Source organism: Nuphar pumila, chromosome 2 (genome assembly GCF_984573655.1).
Source record: "Nuphar pumila chromosome 2, dmNupPumi1.hap1.1, whole genome shotgun sequence".
NCBI classification, from domain to species: Eukaryota; Viridiplantae; Streptophyta; class Magnoliopsida; order Nymphaeales; family Nymphaeaceae; genus Nuphar; species Nuphar pumila.
Window position 1 is genome coordinate 31,596,084 of NC_143250.1, and position 19,541 is coordinate 31,615,624.

General features: G+C 37.6%; 1 protein-coding gene across 1 annotated transcript in view; it reads right to left on the bottom strand.

Moving 5' to 3' along the window:
- LOC149845169 (P-loop containing nucleoside triphosphate hydrolases superfamily protein) overlaps window positions 1-17,076 on the bottom strand; it is a 61,844-nt gene extending 44,768 nt beyond the window's left edge. Inside the window, exons 1-5 of the mRNA XM_089995574.1 lie at window positions 16,061-17,076; window positions 15,646-15,957; window positions 15,129-15,412; window positions 13,794-14,828; window positions 11,789-11,957 (exon numbers count right to left, since the gene is read on the bottom strand). Coding sequence (XP_089851700.1) covers window positions 11,789-11,957; window positions 13,794-14,828; window positions 15,129-15,412; window positions 15,646-15,957; window positions 16,061-16,877 — 2,617 coding nt within the window. The 5' untranslated portion in view covers window positions 16,878-17,076. The remainder of the gene's footprint in view (window positions 1-11,788; window positions 11,958-13,793; window positions 14,829-15,128; window positions 15,413-15,645; window positions 15,958-16,060) is intronic.
- Window positions 17,077-19,541: the final 2,465 nt, after the last annotated feature.

The window sequence follows — 19,541 nt, forward strand, 5'->3', positions numbered from 1 at the left end:
ATTTGGTGTATCCACGAGCAATGGTAATTAAAAAGAGGAGCTTAAAGTTGTGTGCATTTAATAGGGCATGCATATGGAAAAGAGAACTTAAATGAAAGATAATAAGATGATTCATGCATTACACATAAGTCATGCATTTTCCTGCTATGCATTAGATCATGCATATTCTAATTGTTCCCTCAATCATTACATGATGGTGAGTGTATGATGTTTACTTCCTAATGCCTGTTAAATGTTTGTTACTTGCTTCTGCTTTAATGTTTCTGCATGCCTAACACTTATAACGATTGCATGGAAAATCTCTTAAATACTATAAATTGTCATATTTGCATTTTCCTTAAAATAATGCATGAACCTCGAAATTATAATGTAAATTCATATAGAAATTGAAATATATAAATATTTTTGCCTGACTGGTTTAAAGGCACCGGGGCTTGTGTGTTTGACTGGTTTAAAGGTACTGAATTACCCTGAATGAGTTGTGCAATTAGTATAAAACGATGATAAGATAAGATAAACATTAATTAGAACATTTTAGGTATCACACTGAGTAGAATTACTAAATTTGCAGTTTCACAATTAAACAGTTCTTTCAGAATGTATCTCTTTACTTTTAGCATGCTTTAGAAATTATAACGGTGAGATTTAGATCCTGCTGATGTTGAAATGGTCGGCTAAGTTTTATACATGTTATTGTTGTTGTGTAGCTTCCTTTACTTGTTTTTGTATATGCTGAAAATTATACACAGCACCCACATCACATACTTGACACATGATATACCTACTAGAAAATTTACAGTATTTTCTATTTAGACAGTTGTAGTCTAATTCCTATAAATTTACCAAATTTCAGGTGATGGGTAGAGTTTATGAGCGACTGCGTAATGAGGCTTCAATCGAGATTTTAGATTTACTGTTTCTGGATAGTTTGAGTTCATTTTTGGAACATGTCATTGAAACTCTGATGTTATTATTCATTGATAATGAAATAAAATAAATGTGTTGGCTTGCTCTCCATTGTAATGTTCCAGAATGTTTAACCTTATAGTATTATTTGTTTATATATATATATATATATGATCCTCAAAATTTGGGTTAAAATTTCGAGGCGTTACAACTAATGAAGAAAGTGATGTCGTTAATGTCGTTTCAAGACCAGAGAACAATATTCAAACTTATAAGCCTCCTCACTTCAAAAATCAAAATCAAAGATCAAGTGGTCAAGGAGGAAGAAAGGACTACAACAAAATTGTGTGTCATTTTTGTAAGGAACCCGGGCACTTCAAACTTATTTGCCCTAAATGGAAGAAGTTGCTTGCCATGGCCACCATATCTCAAAAGGAAAAAAATGTGCCTCCCTTGAATAAAGCTTTTTCTCTCCATCAGATCGTGGAAGCGCTTCAACCACTTCTTAAGGGAGCCATTTTTGGAGCCGCTACATCTACCTTTTATTCTCCTGGTAAGACCTCTTGGCTCTTAGATTCGGGTACCTCTTTTCATATGTCCCCCAACATATATTCTTTATCCGATTTTTTTAAAAATTCATTGCCATCTTTTGTTTCAACTATCGATGGCACTTCTCTTGAAATTAAAGGAACTGAAAATTTTGAGGAAAAAGATTTTTTTATTCCTAAAATTAGATTTATTCCAAAACTAAATTTAAACTTGCTTTCTGTCTCTTAACTCTCGGATCATGGATGTGATATAAAATTCTCATCTGATAAATATTGGATACAGGATCGCCGGACCAGGAAATTGATTGGGGAGGACTCTAGAAAATGATATCTTTACTATGTGGACTTTCTCCAAATTTCAAAAGATTCTTTTTGAAATGTACTGCATCACAAAGACATTAATGTATGGCACAAAAGACTTGGTCACCCCAATATCACAAAAAATTTGTATCTTCCGTTTGCCAAACACTTATGTAAAGAAAATTTTGTTTGTAATGATTGCACACTTGGAAAAATGAGAAGTTTGCCATATTATCAAAGATCTATGTTTACTACAAAACCTTTTGAACTTGTTCATTCAGATGTTTGGGGACCCGACACCCATTATTTCAAAAGGAGGGTTCGCTTATTATGTGATATTTGTGGATGATTTCTCTAGATTTACTTGGATATATTTTCTCAAATATAAACACAAGGTTTTTGCAACATTTAAATCTTATCATATAATGATTAAGAATCAATTTGATGAAAATTTAAAAATTCTTAGAACCGATTATGGGGGAAAATATCTTTCATATTATTTTAAAGGTTATCTTGAGAAATATGGGATAATTTATCAAAAATCATGTCCCAAAACACCCCAACAAAATGGTTTGGCCGAAAGAAAACATAGGCACATTATTGAGACAACCAGAACCCTACTTATTTCCCAAAACATCCCAAAAAGATTTTGGGCCGAAGCCGCCCTTGCATCTGTCTATCTTATCAACCGTCTTCCATCCAAAAACTTGGATAAAATTTCACCATTTGAAATTTTGTATAAAAGAGATCCTGATTATAGTAGGTTAAGGGTTTTTTGGTGCAAATGTTTTATTTTGATAGATAAAAATGATAAACTTTCTCCTAAAGTCATTCCATGTGCCTTCCTTGGGTATTCCGAGACTCAAAAAGGATTTCGGTGCTACGATATCAAGAATGATAAGCTATATGTGTCTAGAAATGTAAGCTTTCTAGAAAATGTTAGTGGATTTGAAAAATCTAAATCTCATGAGAAAAATATGGATTATTCTTTTTTATTTGATCTTTTGTCAAGGGATGATGACATTAGTGATGAGGAATCCACACCAAGTGAAAATAAAGTAGAAAAGAATGTCAATCCTCCTCAGCCTTTTATCTATCATGAGGCTGATGATAGATCTTCTAGGGAATCTGTTGTATACAGACATAAAGACCAAAGCAGTTTTAAAAGTGCTATGGAAAAATATAGTGAGCTTAGTGAAACAATCACTTTGAGTGAAAGTTTTCAAAGAACTGAGAGAAATAGGAGACCTCCTTCTAGATTCATATCTTATGACTCCTTTTCTCCCAAATATAGAGCATGCCTTAGTGCCATACACTCATCCGTTGAGCCCAAAAATTTTAAAGAAGCCAAAAAGATGAATGAATGGGTAGAAGCCATGAAAAATAAACTAAGAACTCTTAGAAAAGCTAGAATATGGGAGTTTCAGGATGTTCCTAAAGGAAAGAAAAGTATAAGATTAAGGTGAGTTTTTAAAGTCAAGACCAAGAGTGATGGAACTCTTGAGAAATATAAGGCTCGTCTAGTTGCTAAGGGATATGAACAAGAATAAGGGGTAGACTATGATAAAACGTTTGCCCCCATTACTCGAATGGTTACAGTTAGATGCCTTATTATCATCGCATAAATTAAAAAATAGAACATTTATCAAATGGACATTAAAAATGCTTTCTTAAATGAAGATTTAAATGAAGAAGTTTATATGACTGCTCCTCCTGGAATGGATTGCCTCTTTATGGTTTAAAACAAGCTCATAAAGCTTGGTATGACCGATTTAACAATTTAATGATAGAAAATGGATTTGTCTCATGCTATACTGACATTGCCTTATTTGTAAAGAAATCTGATGCAGGAATTGTAATCTTGCTGCTATATGTTAAAATGTAAAACTGTACATATATGTATATATAATAATATAATATTATTATATATATATAAATACATTTTTAATTTCTTTCTTTTCTGTATTTTTTTTCCTTTATTTTTATTTTTTGTCTTTATGTCATCTAGTTCAGTTTGAACTAGAATGACTGTTGCTAGTCAAGTCCTGTCCAGACTTGACTAGCAATAGAGCTGTTGGACTGACAGCTCTTAATAGAGCTGTTGGACTGTGCCCAACAGCTCTATTGAGTCCTCTTTCAGCTGTGTATATATAGGGGTGCAGCCCCTCTTGTATTTCACTCCAATGCTTCTTAAGCAATTGGTTTTTCATATCAATAAAGAATACATTTTTATTTTTATTTTGTTTCCAGTTATACCCTTTTTAAGGGTTATGCTTTAGTGTCATTCTTGACACTTGCTCTTGTTAATCAAAGCTCGTGTTTCGAAGATCCCCATTTCATTTCATGGTATCAGAGCCGCGGAAGTACTAAATCTTGAGGAAAAGCTGCCTCGGTTTCCGTGCCCGTTTGCAAAAGTGTTCGCCACTTGAAGAGAAGTGTTTTATCACTTCATTGGAGAAGATTTCACATCTTGTTGTATTGTTTTTTTTTTCTTTCTTTCTCATTTTCCTTCTTGTTTCTCTTCTATCCCTATTCTTTCTCTCCTTGTAATCGATGGATGACAATGATAAAGTCACCATCATGCCTATGAAACTAAGCGATACGAACTATGTAACATGGGCTTCAATCATGAAGCACCATATATGGGGAAAAGGCTTATGGGGGATTGTGGATGGTTCCGATTCGGAACCTAAGCTATCTCTTACTAAAAAGGAGGGAGATAAAGACGTCCCTCTATCGGAAGAAGAGAAAATCAAGGCTATTGCCTCATACGAGAAGAAATGGAAAGAATGGAGAATATCTCATGCGAAGATAATGTCATGGCTTATCAATAGCGTTGACATTAAAAAATGCTCAAGTCTTGCCAAATTTGATCATGCCGATAAGGCATGGGAATACCTTAAGAATATGTATTCCTTTAAAGATATTGCACACGTGTGCAACCTCCAAGAAAAAGTTCGAATGATGACACAAGGAGACAAAACTATTCGTGAATATTACAATGGGTTGTCCGAACTTTGGGAAGAACTTTCCCTTTTAGAACCAAAGTGGCATTGTGCCGAAGACATCGAGCTTCGTCAGAAACAACTCGATGTTGAACATTTTTACCAGTTTATCACTGGATTAAGGCCGGAATTTGAAACCACTAAATCGGCCCTACTTCACCGGGGAAAAATTCCTTCTATTGTTGAAACTATTGAAGAGTTAACAATGGAAGAAAATCGTCTCCGGAAAGGTTCTTTAAAAATTGAAGATGATTCCGTTTTAGCCGTGTCTAGACCAGGGAATCATGTTCGATCATATAGGCCTCCTCACTTTAACCGACAAAATGGTGACTATGATAAGAAGAAAGTTATTTGTCATCACTGTCATGAACCGGGACACTACAGGCCACAATGTCCCAAACTTAAGGAGCTGAGAGAAAAAAGAGCTGCAATTGCTGGATCGGAGCCTAAAGATCAGGATGCACCAGTTTCCCTGGCCCAACTAATGGAGATCCTTCAGCCTCTCATCAAAGGTGCCTCTTCCTCATCTGAAGCTTCAACCGGCGCAGCAGCCTCATCTTTTTCTGATTTAGGTAAAATTTCTTGGCTTCTTGACTCTGGTGCATCTTTTCATATGACCCCAAATAATCAAAGTCTATCCAAATGTGTTAAAAATAAAACAAGTGTGTCAAAGGTCTTTACTGCTGATGGGACTTCTCTTGAAATAGAAGGAATAGGAGATTTTGAAAAAATTTATAAAACAAAAAATTTTTTTATTCCAGAAATTAGACATGTTCCCAAATTAAATTTAAATCTTTTATCTGTATCTCAAATTTCTGATTATGGGTGTAATATTTCTTTTTCTTCTCATGGTTGTTGGGTACAGGATCGCCAGTCAGGCAAGCTGATTGGGGAAGGCCATAGAGAAGGAGGACTCTATTACATGGATTTTTTGGAAATGCCGAAGAAAGCTTTTTGTTATAATATTCAAAAAATAGAGTTGGAACTGTGGCATAAGAGACTTGGTCACCCACATATAGCTAAAATCCAACATTTTCCAAATCTAGGGAAATTTTGTAACTCTGAATCATTTGATTGTAAAGATTGTATTCTCGGCAAAATGAAAAGATTACCATTTCAGAACAGAACCTTTTTCTCTTCAAGACCACTTGAATTAATACACTCGGATGTTTGGGGTCCTGCACCAGTAATTTCTAAAGGAGGATTTGTTTACTATGTTATTTTTGTCGATGATTTCTCCCGACATACGTGGATGTACTTTCTCAAACATAAGTCTGAAGTATTTTCATACTTTCAAACTTTTCATAATATGGTTAAAAACAAATTTCAAAATGATATTACTATTTTTCGCACAGATTCAGGGGGAGAGTTTTTATCCACAGATTTTCAAAATTATCTTAAATTGCATGGCATCACACATCAAAGATCTTGTCCTTATACACCTCAACAAAATGGACTGGCAGAACGAAAACATCGCCATATTATAGAAACCACTAGAACTTTATTAATAGCAAATCAAGTCCCTAAAGACTTTTAGGCAGAAGCTGCCTTAACTGCCACCTATCTCATTAATAGGATGCCATCTTCTTCGTTACAAAATATCAACATCTGATGAATATGACCTTGATTGTAACTTTGATGATGATCCAAGAATTATTGATCTTAATGTTGAAAATGAAGAAGTTCATAGAGATACTAGTATTCAATATTCCAGGCGACAAGAGTCTAATACTCCATGTGCACTTGAGAAATATTCTAACATTCCAACTAGACAATCATCCCGAATCTCGAGGCCTCCAGAAAAGTTTGTATCATACGAGTCTTTCTCACCCACATATAGGGCAGTTATTGCATTAATTCACTCATATGAAGAACCATCCACATTTTTTCAAGCAAAAAATGATATCAAATGGATAGAAGCCATGAAAGTTGAATTAGATGCACTTGAAAAGGCTTCTACATGGAATATTCAAGATCTTCCTCCAGGGAAGAAAACTATAGGATGTCGATGGGTTTATAAAATTAAAACCAAGAGTGATGGTACTCTTGAAAGATATAAAGCCCGTTTAGTAGCCAAAGGTTATGCCCAAGAATATGGGATTGATTATGAAGAAACCTTTGCTCCGGTGGCTCGTATGACTACTGTCCGAACCTTAATTGCCTTAGCTTCTATCAAAAAATGGTCTATTTTTCAAATGGATGTCAAAAATGCTTTTTTAAATGGAAAGCTAGTTGAAGAAGTATATATGGAACCCCCTCCTGGTCTAAGTATTCCTAAGGGTAAAGTCCTTCGCTTAGAAAAAGCTCTTTATGGACTTAAACAAGCACCAAAAGCTTGGTATGATAGGTTTAGTCGTGTTATGATTGATATTGGTTTTCAATTCTGTTTAACTGACACTGCTTTGTTTATTAAGAATTCTGATGCAGGGATCATTGTGCTTCTTCTCTATGTGGATGATATGATCATCACCGGAAGCGATAAACAGGGAGTTGAAACAATCAAAACACTTCTTAAATCTTATTTTGAAATGACTGATTTGGGCTTGTTGAGATATTTTTTAGGCATTGAAGTTGCTTATTCTCCTAGAGGATATTTATTATCTCAGACTAAATTTGCTTTTGATATTGTTTTCAGGTCTGGTATTACTGATGATAAGAAAGTTGACACTCCAAAAGTTGTTAGTGTTAAAATGAAGATTAATGATGGAGAACTTCTTGCAGACCCTACTCCTTACAGACAGCTTGTCGGGGCACTTTCCTATCTATCCATTACCAGACCAGATATAGCACATGTTGTTCATACAGCAAGTCAATTTCAACATGCTCCTACTTCTGTTCATATGGGAGCAGTCATGCGTATTATCAGATACATCAAGTCCTCTATTTCACGAGGACTTTTCTTATCTTCCTCCTCTTCTCTTGATTTAATTGCATATACTGATGCTGATTGGGGAGGTGATCCCAATAACAGACACTCAACCACTGGCTTTTGTGTCTTTTTAGGGGAATCATTAATCTCGTGGAGGTGTAAAAAGCAGCAGAAGGTATCTCTCTCATCCACCGAAGCTGAATACAGAACCATGGCAACCACGACCATGGAAGTAGTTTGGCTCCGACGACTGCTTGCTGACATGGGAGTTGAAGCAACAAAGGCTTCACAAATGTGTTGTGACAACAAAAGTGCGATCTACATTGCCAGTAACAGAACATTCCACGAACGCACCAAACACATCGAAATGGATTGTCACTACGTCAGAGAGGAATATCTACACGGGATAATTGATCTGCCATATGTCACTTCAGAATATCAGTTAGCAGACCTCTTTACAAAGCCTCTCGCTGCTCCCCGATTTCACTTTCTCTTAGACAAACTTTCGCTCATTGTACCGTAAGTTTGAGGGGGAGTGTTAAAATGTAAAACTGTACATATATGTATATATAATAATATTATATTATTATATATATATATATAAATACATTTTTAATTTCTTTCTTTTCTGTATTTTTTTTCCTTTATTTTTATTTTTTGTCTTTATGTCATCTAGTTCAGTTTGAACTAGAATGACTGTTGCTAGTCAAGTCCTGTCCAGACTTGACTAGCAATAGAGCTGTTGGACTGACACAGTCCAACAACTCTTAATAGAGCTGTTGGACTGACACATTCCAACAGCTCTAAATAGAGCTGTTGGACTGTGCCCAACAGCTCTATTGAGTCCTCTTTCAGCTGTGTATATAAAGGGGTGCAGCCCCTCTTGTATTTCACTCCAATGCTTCTTAAGCAATTGGTTTTTCATATCAATAAAGAATACATTTTTATTTTTATTTTGTTTCCAGTTATACCCTTTTTAAGGGTTATGCTTTAGTGTCATTCTTGACACTTGCTCTTGTTAATCAAAGCTCGTGTTTCGAAGATCCCCATTTCATTTCACTATATGTTGATGGCATGTTAATTACAGGTGATGATATCAAGGAAATTAAAAGAATTAAGTTTGTGCTAACTGAAACATTTGAAATGTCCGATTTAGGTTTTCTAACATATTTTATGGGCATTGAAGTTGCTTTTTCTCATAGAGAATATTTTTTATCCCAAACTAAGCTTGCTTGCGAGATAATTGACAAGTCTGGCATTACTGATGACAAAATTTGCGAAACACCCGAAGTTGTTGGATCCAAGATGAGGATTGATGATGGGATTATTTTAGATAATAATACTCCTTACAAACAGTTGGTTGGGTCATTGATGTATCTTAGCATCACTAGGCCTGATATATCTTATGCAGTTCACATTGAAAGTCAATTCTAACATGCTCATATATCGGTTCACATGAGTGTAGTCCTTCGAATCATCCGATATATAAAGGGAACAACAAATAAGGGAGTGTTTCTTTCTCCATCCTCTGAATTAAATTTAATTACGTATACTGCCTCTGATTGGGGAGGTGACCCTAATAATCGTCACTCTACCACTGGTTTCTGTATCTTTTTAGGTGAATCATTGGTCTCTTGGAGGTGCAAGAAGCAACAAAAGGTATCATTGTCCTCTACTGAAGCTGAGTATAAAGCCATGGCATCTATAACCATGAAAATAGTATGGATTCGACGTCTACTAGAAGATATGGGAGTTCATATTCTATGACAATAAGAGTGTGATATATATTGCCAAAAATCATACCTTTCATGAGCACACAAAACATATAAAGATGGACTGTCATTATATTCAAGAAGAATATTTGAAGAAAGTCATCGATCTTTCATATGTGACATCTGAATATCAACTAGCAGACTTCTTTACCAAGGCGCTTTGCTCCCCCATATTTAATTTTCTTTTGAGCAAACTTACGGTCATCACACCGTAAGTTTGAGGGGGGGTGTTAAAATGTAATCATATTTTTCGTTGTATATATATATATATATATATATATATATATATAGAGAGAGAGAGAGAGAGAGAGAGAGAGAGAGAGACATATACATATATACTATGTATATATGTATATGTACCTATATATATATATTTAGCTTATAATACCCAAAAAGGGTATTTCTGTAAATTCATATTTTTATGCATATTCCATTTGGAATATGTTTGTAACTTTCTTTTTATTTTTTCCTTTTTTCTTTTTCTTTTCTTTTATTTTTTGTTTTTGCGCCACCTAGGGAGGCTCCCCAAAAGAGTCGTTGGGGAGCCCCCAACGGTCACAAATGTGACCGTTGGGGGCTCCCAACGACTCCTTTGGGAGCCCTCTATGTGGCTCCTCTAAAGTTGTATAAATAGGGGTCTTCCCCTTATATTTTGTTAAGGCTTGAGTGACTCAAGCTCCTCATTTTCATTCAATATATTCTTGTTACATGCATTTATGCATGTTTGCATTATTTTACGCCTTTGTGCATATTTGTTAAGTGTGGTTTGAGTGCACTTGTGCACATCTTTTGTGAAGTATTAGTGCTTGTATGCGTATTGTCTCCTCGTAGACATTTTTACAGTATGCATGTATATATGCTATTTAGTTTTAATTTTTTATTGCTTATTGTAATTTAAATATGTGTCTTTTCCTTATTCACTATTTTCCAGCAATTTGATAACTTCTATAACTTTGTTTATATTATTGTGAAAATTTTACTGAAATCTAGTTTTCGTTTTTTATTTCTGTATCATTTCTTTTTTTTTAATACAAGTTTTTCTTGAAATTTATATAAAAAACTATAGCAATTGTCTGAATTGCAAAGGGCTTCATAAAATTCTCCAGACCGACCATCAGCATGAACACATGGCAGAACCATAATATTTACTTTGACTTTTATACCAAAAATGGACTAACCATATTAGTACATTACAATATGCACGTGCACACACATTTGGTCCACATTTTGGAATTTTCTCCTTTCTATATCGAAAATACTTCTAACTTTTCTATGGGTTGCTTGAAACATAGTTGGCAAACCCGCCGATCCAACTCGGAAATCGCCCAAGTCGGATTAGATCGCCCATTAATTGGGCCAATGATTCACCCCAAACCTGTTTAAGTCAGGTTCAGACGTGAATCGGCCAGGAATTGCTTGACTCGGCATGAACTCGGCAACTCGTCGAGTCAGATGATTCAAGACCAAGACTGCACAATCTAGTTTCGACCTAATTCATTGAGTCGAACAGGTACAAATACCGGTTTGTCCCGAGACAAAACAGGATTCATACCGGTTCATTCCGAGATGAACTGGTTTTAAGGTATAAAAACCTTTTTTAGAAGGGTCTTGAAAGTCAATAGTTGAGACCCTTCTTTCCCTCCGTTTTCCCGCTCTGGAGTCCAAACGAAGATGAACCCTAGCATCACTATCTACTGGCGACACCAACGACTCGACCACCAACACCGTCGACAGCCAGGTTCTGTGTGTGTGTTCGAGACCGAACCCCGTGTCACGCTGGCATCCTTTTCCCTCTTTCTCTGTTTCTTTCTTCTTCTTCCTCCTCCTCCTCCTCCTCCTCCTCCTCCTCTTATACGTCTGCGACTGCGTCCTTTTATTGAAAGAGAGAGAAACCCTAGAAAATTTTTTAGGGTTGTCTTTGGAGTGGTAGCGATGAGTGAGAATTGGGTTGACCCGATTGTTTTGAACCTCGGTAAGCTGACATGAATGATTGAGGGATTTAGGTTTTTTTCCTTGACCCGATTGTTTTGAACCTCGGTAACCCAACACGAATGAGGTATTTAGATTTTTCGCCTTTATTTTCTTTGTAATTATTCAATATTTAAAGTATTATTTAAAAAAACATTAAAAAAAATTAGGTCCTAACCTGTTCGAGTTACCGAGTCGACCCACTGACCCGCGAGTCAAGGGTCGGGTGATCCGAGCCCGAGTCATGGGTTTGCCAACTATGGCATGAAACACATACTATATGGAATACATATCAAATGGAGATACATACTTTCGGGTAAGCTACTGCTCATGGTTTTTCACAATTTTCGAATTATGCAACAGTTATCTGTGGTGTAGACAAACCATAAGTTCTTATATCAATGGTTAAAAGAAACGCACCAGCAGAAACCAGAGAAAATACATGCTGCATAACAATCTCTGCTTCTCCTTCATTATAGAAAGAGCCTGTGCCTGCAGGATCGAGATGCTCCTCACAATCAAGCGACAAACTACCATAAGGCATTCGTGTATCGAGCAAGAGCAGAGGGCACAGAGTAAACCATGTGGCCTGCAATCAATACATGTTCATTTCAAGAAGAAGAAAGAAGAATTTATATATAGACAAATGCATGCGCACACAGATGAGGTGCATCAAAAGACTGTTGGTTTAATTGAAAGCATGTAATCAATATACAACTTCATTGCTTTCTCTGGAAGGGCATCAACTTGAAGTTAAACAAGGCTAAATGCAATCTCACAATGCTCACAGGGCATTTAGGTAAACAATAAACATGCAAATATACATGTACACTTCTTCCTTTCCATACACATGTTGAGAATGTATCATCTGACACATGATGGAGGATGCTTATTTAAAAGATGTCCTGCATGCACACACACATTGCTTTCATTCACACACACACACACAAGCATAAGGCTATATCACATGGATATGAAGTAGGTGTTGGTACAAATGATACGTTGAAAGTTCATTTGCTTGCAATTTCAGGGAAACAGTTTATCTAAAAAGGATTGTTAAATTAGTTCCTTAAGGAGCCACTAAAGTTATAAAAGCATTAATAAGTAGCAATTACGCAATTTGTACTTTAATACAAATCTATGGGATGCCCCCTGTGGCATATAATCTTGTGAAAATTTAATTTATTTTTTATTATCCTGAAAAGTGATAAAGTATAAAGTAGGTGCTGTCCATCATCAATTGAGAAGTTTAGGGTTTATGTCAGCCTTCGTCTCCTCTCCTCTCTTCTCTTATTTATCTTTCTTTCATCAGTCTTTCATTGTTGAAATAACATGCACAAAGATTTACATTTCATTCAATCTTCACCTACTTGAGGCTCTGATATGATGTTGAATTTTGAGAAAATAAACGTACACACACACACATCATTTTCAAGTCCCATTAAATTTATCATTCAAAAACTTTCTACCATATTTGCTGAAAAAAATGTTTTGAGGATAATCTAATAGATTATCTTTAAAGGCATCATTGAGACTGATATTTATGAGTAGTTTAAATATGACAATCTTTTTCTTCAGGACTTGAGGGTTGCAAGAACCTGACAAAAGTATATCTATTGTCTGGGTGGACTTTACAAAAAGTTCCAGTGGTTCTCCTTGTCTCTAAGTTTATCTAAATGTAGCATTTTCACTCCATGTCATATCTGTCCTTAACTTTCTAGGATATTAACAAATCCTGTACTCATTTACCAAATGTAAAAAAGTAAAATTTGGTATGTAAATTTCTGAACTCCCAAATTCCCTTGTTTTCTGGTAAATTTGCTAACTTGAATTTTTAAAAGTTTGTAGTATATGCACATACACCATTGATACTAGTTGAATAACATAACATGTAACTGCCAAATTGTAAAGAGAATTTAAAATGGCAAATAAGCTCAAATTTTTTCCATAGGACAGCTTAGACTGCCATTAAAAAGTGAAAAAAACAAAAAAACTCAATATACAGAATAAAAAGCTTGACAATGAGACTCTTTTCTCCGGCTCTTATATGACATTATGGCACATAACTTTTTCTGAATGATTCATATGCTCTTTACTGATTTAGCAGCCAACAAGTGCTTCTGTATACAGGATTTCTTTATCATCCACTTGGGCAGTTAGTTCCTTAGTTCAGTCACATTAAAATCATGAATTGTTATAATTTCAGACTGGTGCCTATTCAAGTTCTGTTGACAGCTAGTTGATACTTCAAATCAATATAACACTGAAGGGAACCAAAAAAAAAGAGCAAGAAACTAGCATTCAAACTTTTCATTTACATATATCTAACAGCAATTCAGAATATTTGCAATTCAGAATATTTCTGCGTAGAAAGAGGATGTTATTTTACACATACTCTAGAGCAGAGCTGACAACAGGTGCATACCTTGACAAATGGAGAATCTATAAGCAGATGTGCAGCTACAGTAGGTGAAGACTGTAGGATACCATCATACATCTCCTTTGAAGCCCAGCTTGCTATTGCATCATTCATGCGATATTGGATTGTTAACTTGGTAGTTAGGAGACCTTCATGCAAATTTGCAGCTCTTTCCATTAGAGATACTGCAAGTCCACCATCCAAAGCTTTTTTTGATAAAACTACTGGTGCAAGCTGGCATTGATCACCTGCAAGAATGGAACGCTTTCCTTGCAACATAGGTATCCAACAAGATGGTTCAATTGCTTGACCAGCTTCATCAACAACAACAAGATCAAAGTTGTCTACCTTTCTGATTAAGACATCAGCAGCACCAGTATTAGTGCACAGCACAACCTGAGCATTAGTTAATACTTCTTTTACTGTATCCTTCTCTTTTTTCTTCAGTGTTTTTCCAAGTTGTTTCAAAAGCTGACGGATGCCTGATGCTAAAGAGTCATCTTTCAAACACTGCCTAAGGTCCCTCCTCAGATCTGCTCTTTTTCTCTCAAACTCTTTTCTGAAACCTGCGAGCCTGTCATTGACAATTGCCCCCAAGGACATTGAAGCCACAGTTGGAGATATACGTACTGGATTTCCAACACGAACAATGTTCAAACCAACAGTAGCGAGCTTCTCGACCATGTTATCTATGGCAGCATTAGTAGGCGCTGTTACAAGTACTCGCTCCCCTTGTCGAACAGCAAGCATAATTAATTGCTTGAGCAACCCAGTCTTTCCTGTACCAGGAGGTCCTTGAATAATCAAAAGAGGCCTCTTCTTGTTCAGACCCAAAGAAATTGCCCTTGACTGCATCTCATCATACCCACCACTGTCTATGATCCCATTAAAACTTGATTCTTCCCCCCACTCTACCATATTATTCCGCTCAAGACATGAAATATGCTCCGCTTCTCCAAATAGTGTGGCAACAACAGCTAGAGCAGGATTTCTTTTGTGCAATCCATTCTTCTGAAGTAGCATCAATGCTTCACAATTGCGCTGTAAAGGAAAAGAGACTGATGAAAATAAAATCGAAATAATGTAACTTTGTAATTAGTACACAATAAATAAAATTGTTACTGAATGTCTTGTAAATAGAGAGATATGTAACTGCAGGTTCTTTCTATAGCAACCAACGTCGGCTCTGAGACTGGCAGTCTTACAAGTTCATTCTAACAGAGTTGAAAAAAATGTGGAAAATAATGAGGGGACTCTCAATAAAACTAAAACAGATTGCAGGTTGTGCTAATAGTTTCCTATCCAGACTAGGAAAAGCAATGCTGCCAAGGCATACCATACCTCATACGTAAGTGCATCAGCTAATCCATGTATCCGATCAATGCGCACATTTTTACCAAAAAGCTTGGAGAATGTAGGATCTCCATGGCGAGATTCAAGCGCCACAGTGATGCTACATCCATCTTCCCCTAGGCTGTTAACAAAGCCCTGCATGCAAGATGTTGCACCAGCACCCCTATTATCGCACACACGTACACACACCATGTCTCCAGGAGAAAGGGTGGTAGGAGGCAGTCGATGGTTACCATCAACTTGAAATAGCACAAGGTGCATCCCACCTAATCCTGTATAACGCACGAAGCATTCCATGTTAAACCACAAAACTGATGAATGTTCAATGTTGGTTAAGAATAGAATGCAGGCATTAGAATCAATTCAATGAATTCAGAGCTTAGGATCAACACCAGTGAACAAAAGGTAAGATTTTAACAGTGATTGTTATTCGAATGAAAAGAATTCCAAAATTTTTTAGACTGACTGGGCAAAGGAAGTAGCCACTTGATTAAGAACACGATACCTATAGAAGAACTAACTGCACTCAAGTTGCAGATGGTGTCACATTGCTCCTGCTGAGCCTGTCCATGGGTGACCAAGTATTCGATTGGCCTCGACTGATCCGTGTTCTCATCAGGAGGCACAGGCACTGCATTCAGCTCCTCTTGAGTAGCTTCCAGCTCCGCGTCGCGTTCAATGCGAAGAAGCTCGGACATGTGCTCGACAAACTTATCGATCCTCTCCTGAATCACCTTGGCCTTCTGAAGCTCCATCCCCAATCCTCTGTGCAAGATTTTGGGCTTGTTCGACTTGCGCACGATGGCTCGGTGCTGAGCTGCACAAGCAGCGAAAGGTACCAGATCCATATTTGCTATCAGTCGATCAAAATTCGCTCAAAAAGGAAAAAAATCGGAAGATAAAGAGAAAGGAAAAGCAACCTGAATTCGCGAACTCCTTGAGCAGCTTCCACGATTCGGTCTTCCTCCAATCTTTGAAGGCCGGAGCCGACGATTCAGGCGCGAGCAACCGTGAGTTCTGAAGGACGTCTTTGAGTTCTCGCTGGAAGTGGTCGAGCAGAGTTGGGTAATGCGTCGACGCCTTCAGGCAGGCGGATTCCATGCCCTTGGGCATGGGAATGGCGTTGAGATAACGCTGAGCTTGGGCGACGATCGTCATCCCGCTGCCCATCCTCTGCCTCACCTCCTGGAACTCTCCCTGGAGCTCAACGGACACCAATTCGGACGCCATGGCTCTCATGCCCTGAGAAACCCAGCTCACCACGCATTTTCCAACATCCTTCCGGCCGAGGGGGTTCGCCGTCCCGTTCTCATACAGAGCGGGCAATGGAGCACCACCACCATCTGTAGCTGAGGAGATGGTAGCATCCTGAACAGGCCTAGCAGCAGCAATCATTCTGCACCTTCTTCGATGACCATGATTCCAATGGAACCCATTGGTGTTGGTGGTGGTGGTGGAAGCGGAACAGGGTGCATCGCTGTGGAAATGAACGCTGAGTGAAAGAGAAGAGGGGGTTGAGAAAGGATGGTGGTTGTAAGAATACTTGGATAGAGATGTAAACGAAGCGAAAAGGGGTGGGGAGTGGAAGAGGGTGAAGGAAGGGGAGCTGGACCAGAGGGTGGACGTGGGGAGGACATGGAAGCAACAAGACAATGCTTCCATCTCTCTCCCTCTCTCTGTGTTTGTTTGTTTAGTGACTAGTGTGTGAGTTAACTTGAGAATCACATTGGTGGGCATGATCCGATTGTTTTTTGAGGAGGAAAAGAATCACATATGGAGCAGAAGAAAAGGCAGCGAAGACTGAGGCATAGAGAAGGTGCCGCGTAGAGGCGTGCGGAGCCTGAGGGCCGCGAATGAAAATTGTGGATGGGAGAGAGGGAGGCAGACAACCGTTGGTGTTGGTGCGGAGGCGGTGAGACTCAGTCCTTCTCGGGAGACGAAAACAAACTGCTTTCTTCATTTTTTATTGGGCCACACCAAATGTTTCCTTTTCATCCCAAGATTTTTTTGGTCATCGACTCATTGCTGCTCCAAGAACTTGACTGAGATCGAGTCTGCAGTTGATTCGGTTTTAAGACTCGTTTTTAAATCAGATGTACAATTATATTAGAATCCGAACCAATTTGATTCGGGTCTAAAAATGACACTGAAATCCAACCCAATTCGACTGTAGCCCGCTCATGGAGTCTATCAAAACCAGGTCTAACTGGTTTGAGATATCGGTTGGGTTGGGTATATATCACACTCCCATGTTTAAGAAAGCCTGAGCGTCCCACCCTCTGAGCTTCTTTTTGTCACCAATGAAAGTTATGAAACTTGTATACGGTATGTGGCTTCTAGATGAACACATAAAATTACTTGTTGATGTTTTTCCTTTTTCTTCCCAGCTAGAAATGATGCCCCATGGCAATAAGCTTTTTAAATGACAACTTATTAGTAATGAAAATGTCGTGATAGTTTTTTTTTTTTTTTGCATTTTTTCAGCAAAATCACAAGAAGAATAAATAACTTAAAAATATAAAGGTAAAGTGTAAAGAATAAATTATATACAAAATATATATCACGATATAAACATGATATCTTCATCTAAACAATAATATCAAGATAGATTCATGGTGTTGCCAAAACACAGCATTGAGAAAGCTGGCAGCCTCAGCACGACATTCCAACACCATTCACAAGAGGACGTTTGTGCCAACTCCATGCTCAACACCACATTTTGGCAACACATGGAAATGACCAATAACAAAAAAAACAAAACAGAACAGGTAAACAGCATGATGCATTACATGGATTGACAGAAAAAAAAGAAACCCCTTCAACCGAACCGAACCATCTCAATCGTGCAGAGGCTACTAAAAATCTTTAGATTTACATTCAAGACTCAAAATTTTCAAATAAGGCATATTTTAAGCACCAAAATATATGATCCTATCTTCAAGTAAAGTAAATAAAATCAATTTTTTGCAGACCACATACTCTCTCTCTCAACGTGTCACACTCGGTGTCTTCCTGTTAACGGTAATCTGGATTCTGACCAGATTACAAGGACAGATCCAGATAAGCATCAGCCCGTAGAAACTGATCTGGATAAGAGTCCTACAAATGAAAGAAGAGGTTCCAGCGTCTAAGAGTCCTGAAAATGAAACAAATGAAGAAGACACGTCAGCCAAGAAGAGTTATCAAGATCATCAAGATAACATGCTGTTAGATAAGATTGTAATCTCAAAAATAGAAAGTCGTGTAGAGAGAGAGTCCAAACATATTGAAAATAATCCATTGCACGTAACCCATGAAGAAGTATTTAAAGAACCTCTACTCTCTCCAAAAAGCTATAAACTCATGGAATTTGTGGATGAAACAAAACCCTGTCCAAAAGAATATAGTAGTGAGCCTGGCAAAAAGGTCGAGAAAAACCCTGAATTTGTTGAATGGGAAAGGATGGATCAGCTTCTATTAAGCTGGATCTTGTCTTCATTGTCTAATACAATACACTGCCAAGTAGTTGGATTAACCACCTCATATAGTGAGAAACACACTAAGGAAAACATATGTGGCTCATTCCAAGGCCCGGGTTCAACAACTCAAAACACAATTGCAAAACCTGAGAAAGAGATCTGACAACATAACAAGTTTTTGTTGGGTCCGGCGACAGTTTTCCAGCGAGGCGGCATACTAGACGGCCTCCTTGTAGCAGTGGCCCTGCATTGCAAACAGAAAACAGAAAACACGCAGGGCGTACCTGAGGCGGCCATTGAAAGAGCTGTGCTTGCCGGAGAGGAGATTTGCTTCAACTTAGCCGGTATGCAGCCACCAAGAGCGCAGGCCTCCGAATGCTACCGGTAAGTCGACCTTTTCCCCCTTTTTAATTTCTGTACTGCGCTCGACTTAGGTCGCTCATGATACCCAGTCAATATAAAGCATACGGTGGGAACGGTTTGCGTAACCGTTCCCCCTAATCGCATGCACATTTATCGGATGGATCATCCCTAATGTGGGGATGTATCCACATCGTGGATAACCACCACGCCAATCGTGGTGGTTAATCCAACATTCTCCCACTTGATCCGACGATAAATTTTTTAACCAGAAAAACCTTATAGGAATAACTTGATGAATAGAATGACCTTTATATTCTATTCTAAAGGTCCTTAGTTGAATCTCTAATCCTTATGAGATTAACAACAACCATAATGAGAATCAAAAGACTGAAAGTGATCACTTTATTTATATGCATATGTCAAAAAGAGTTTAACAATCCCATCCTCATTACATGTTCGGAATATAATCCCGGTGCTAGCCCTTTAGTAAGAGGATCAGCGATCATCTCTTTGGTACCAATATTGACAATATGCACTAAATGATTCTCCGTCCTTTCTTTAACAACAAAATACTTCAATT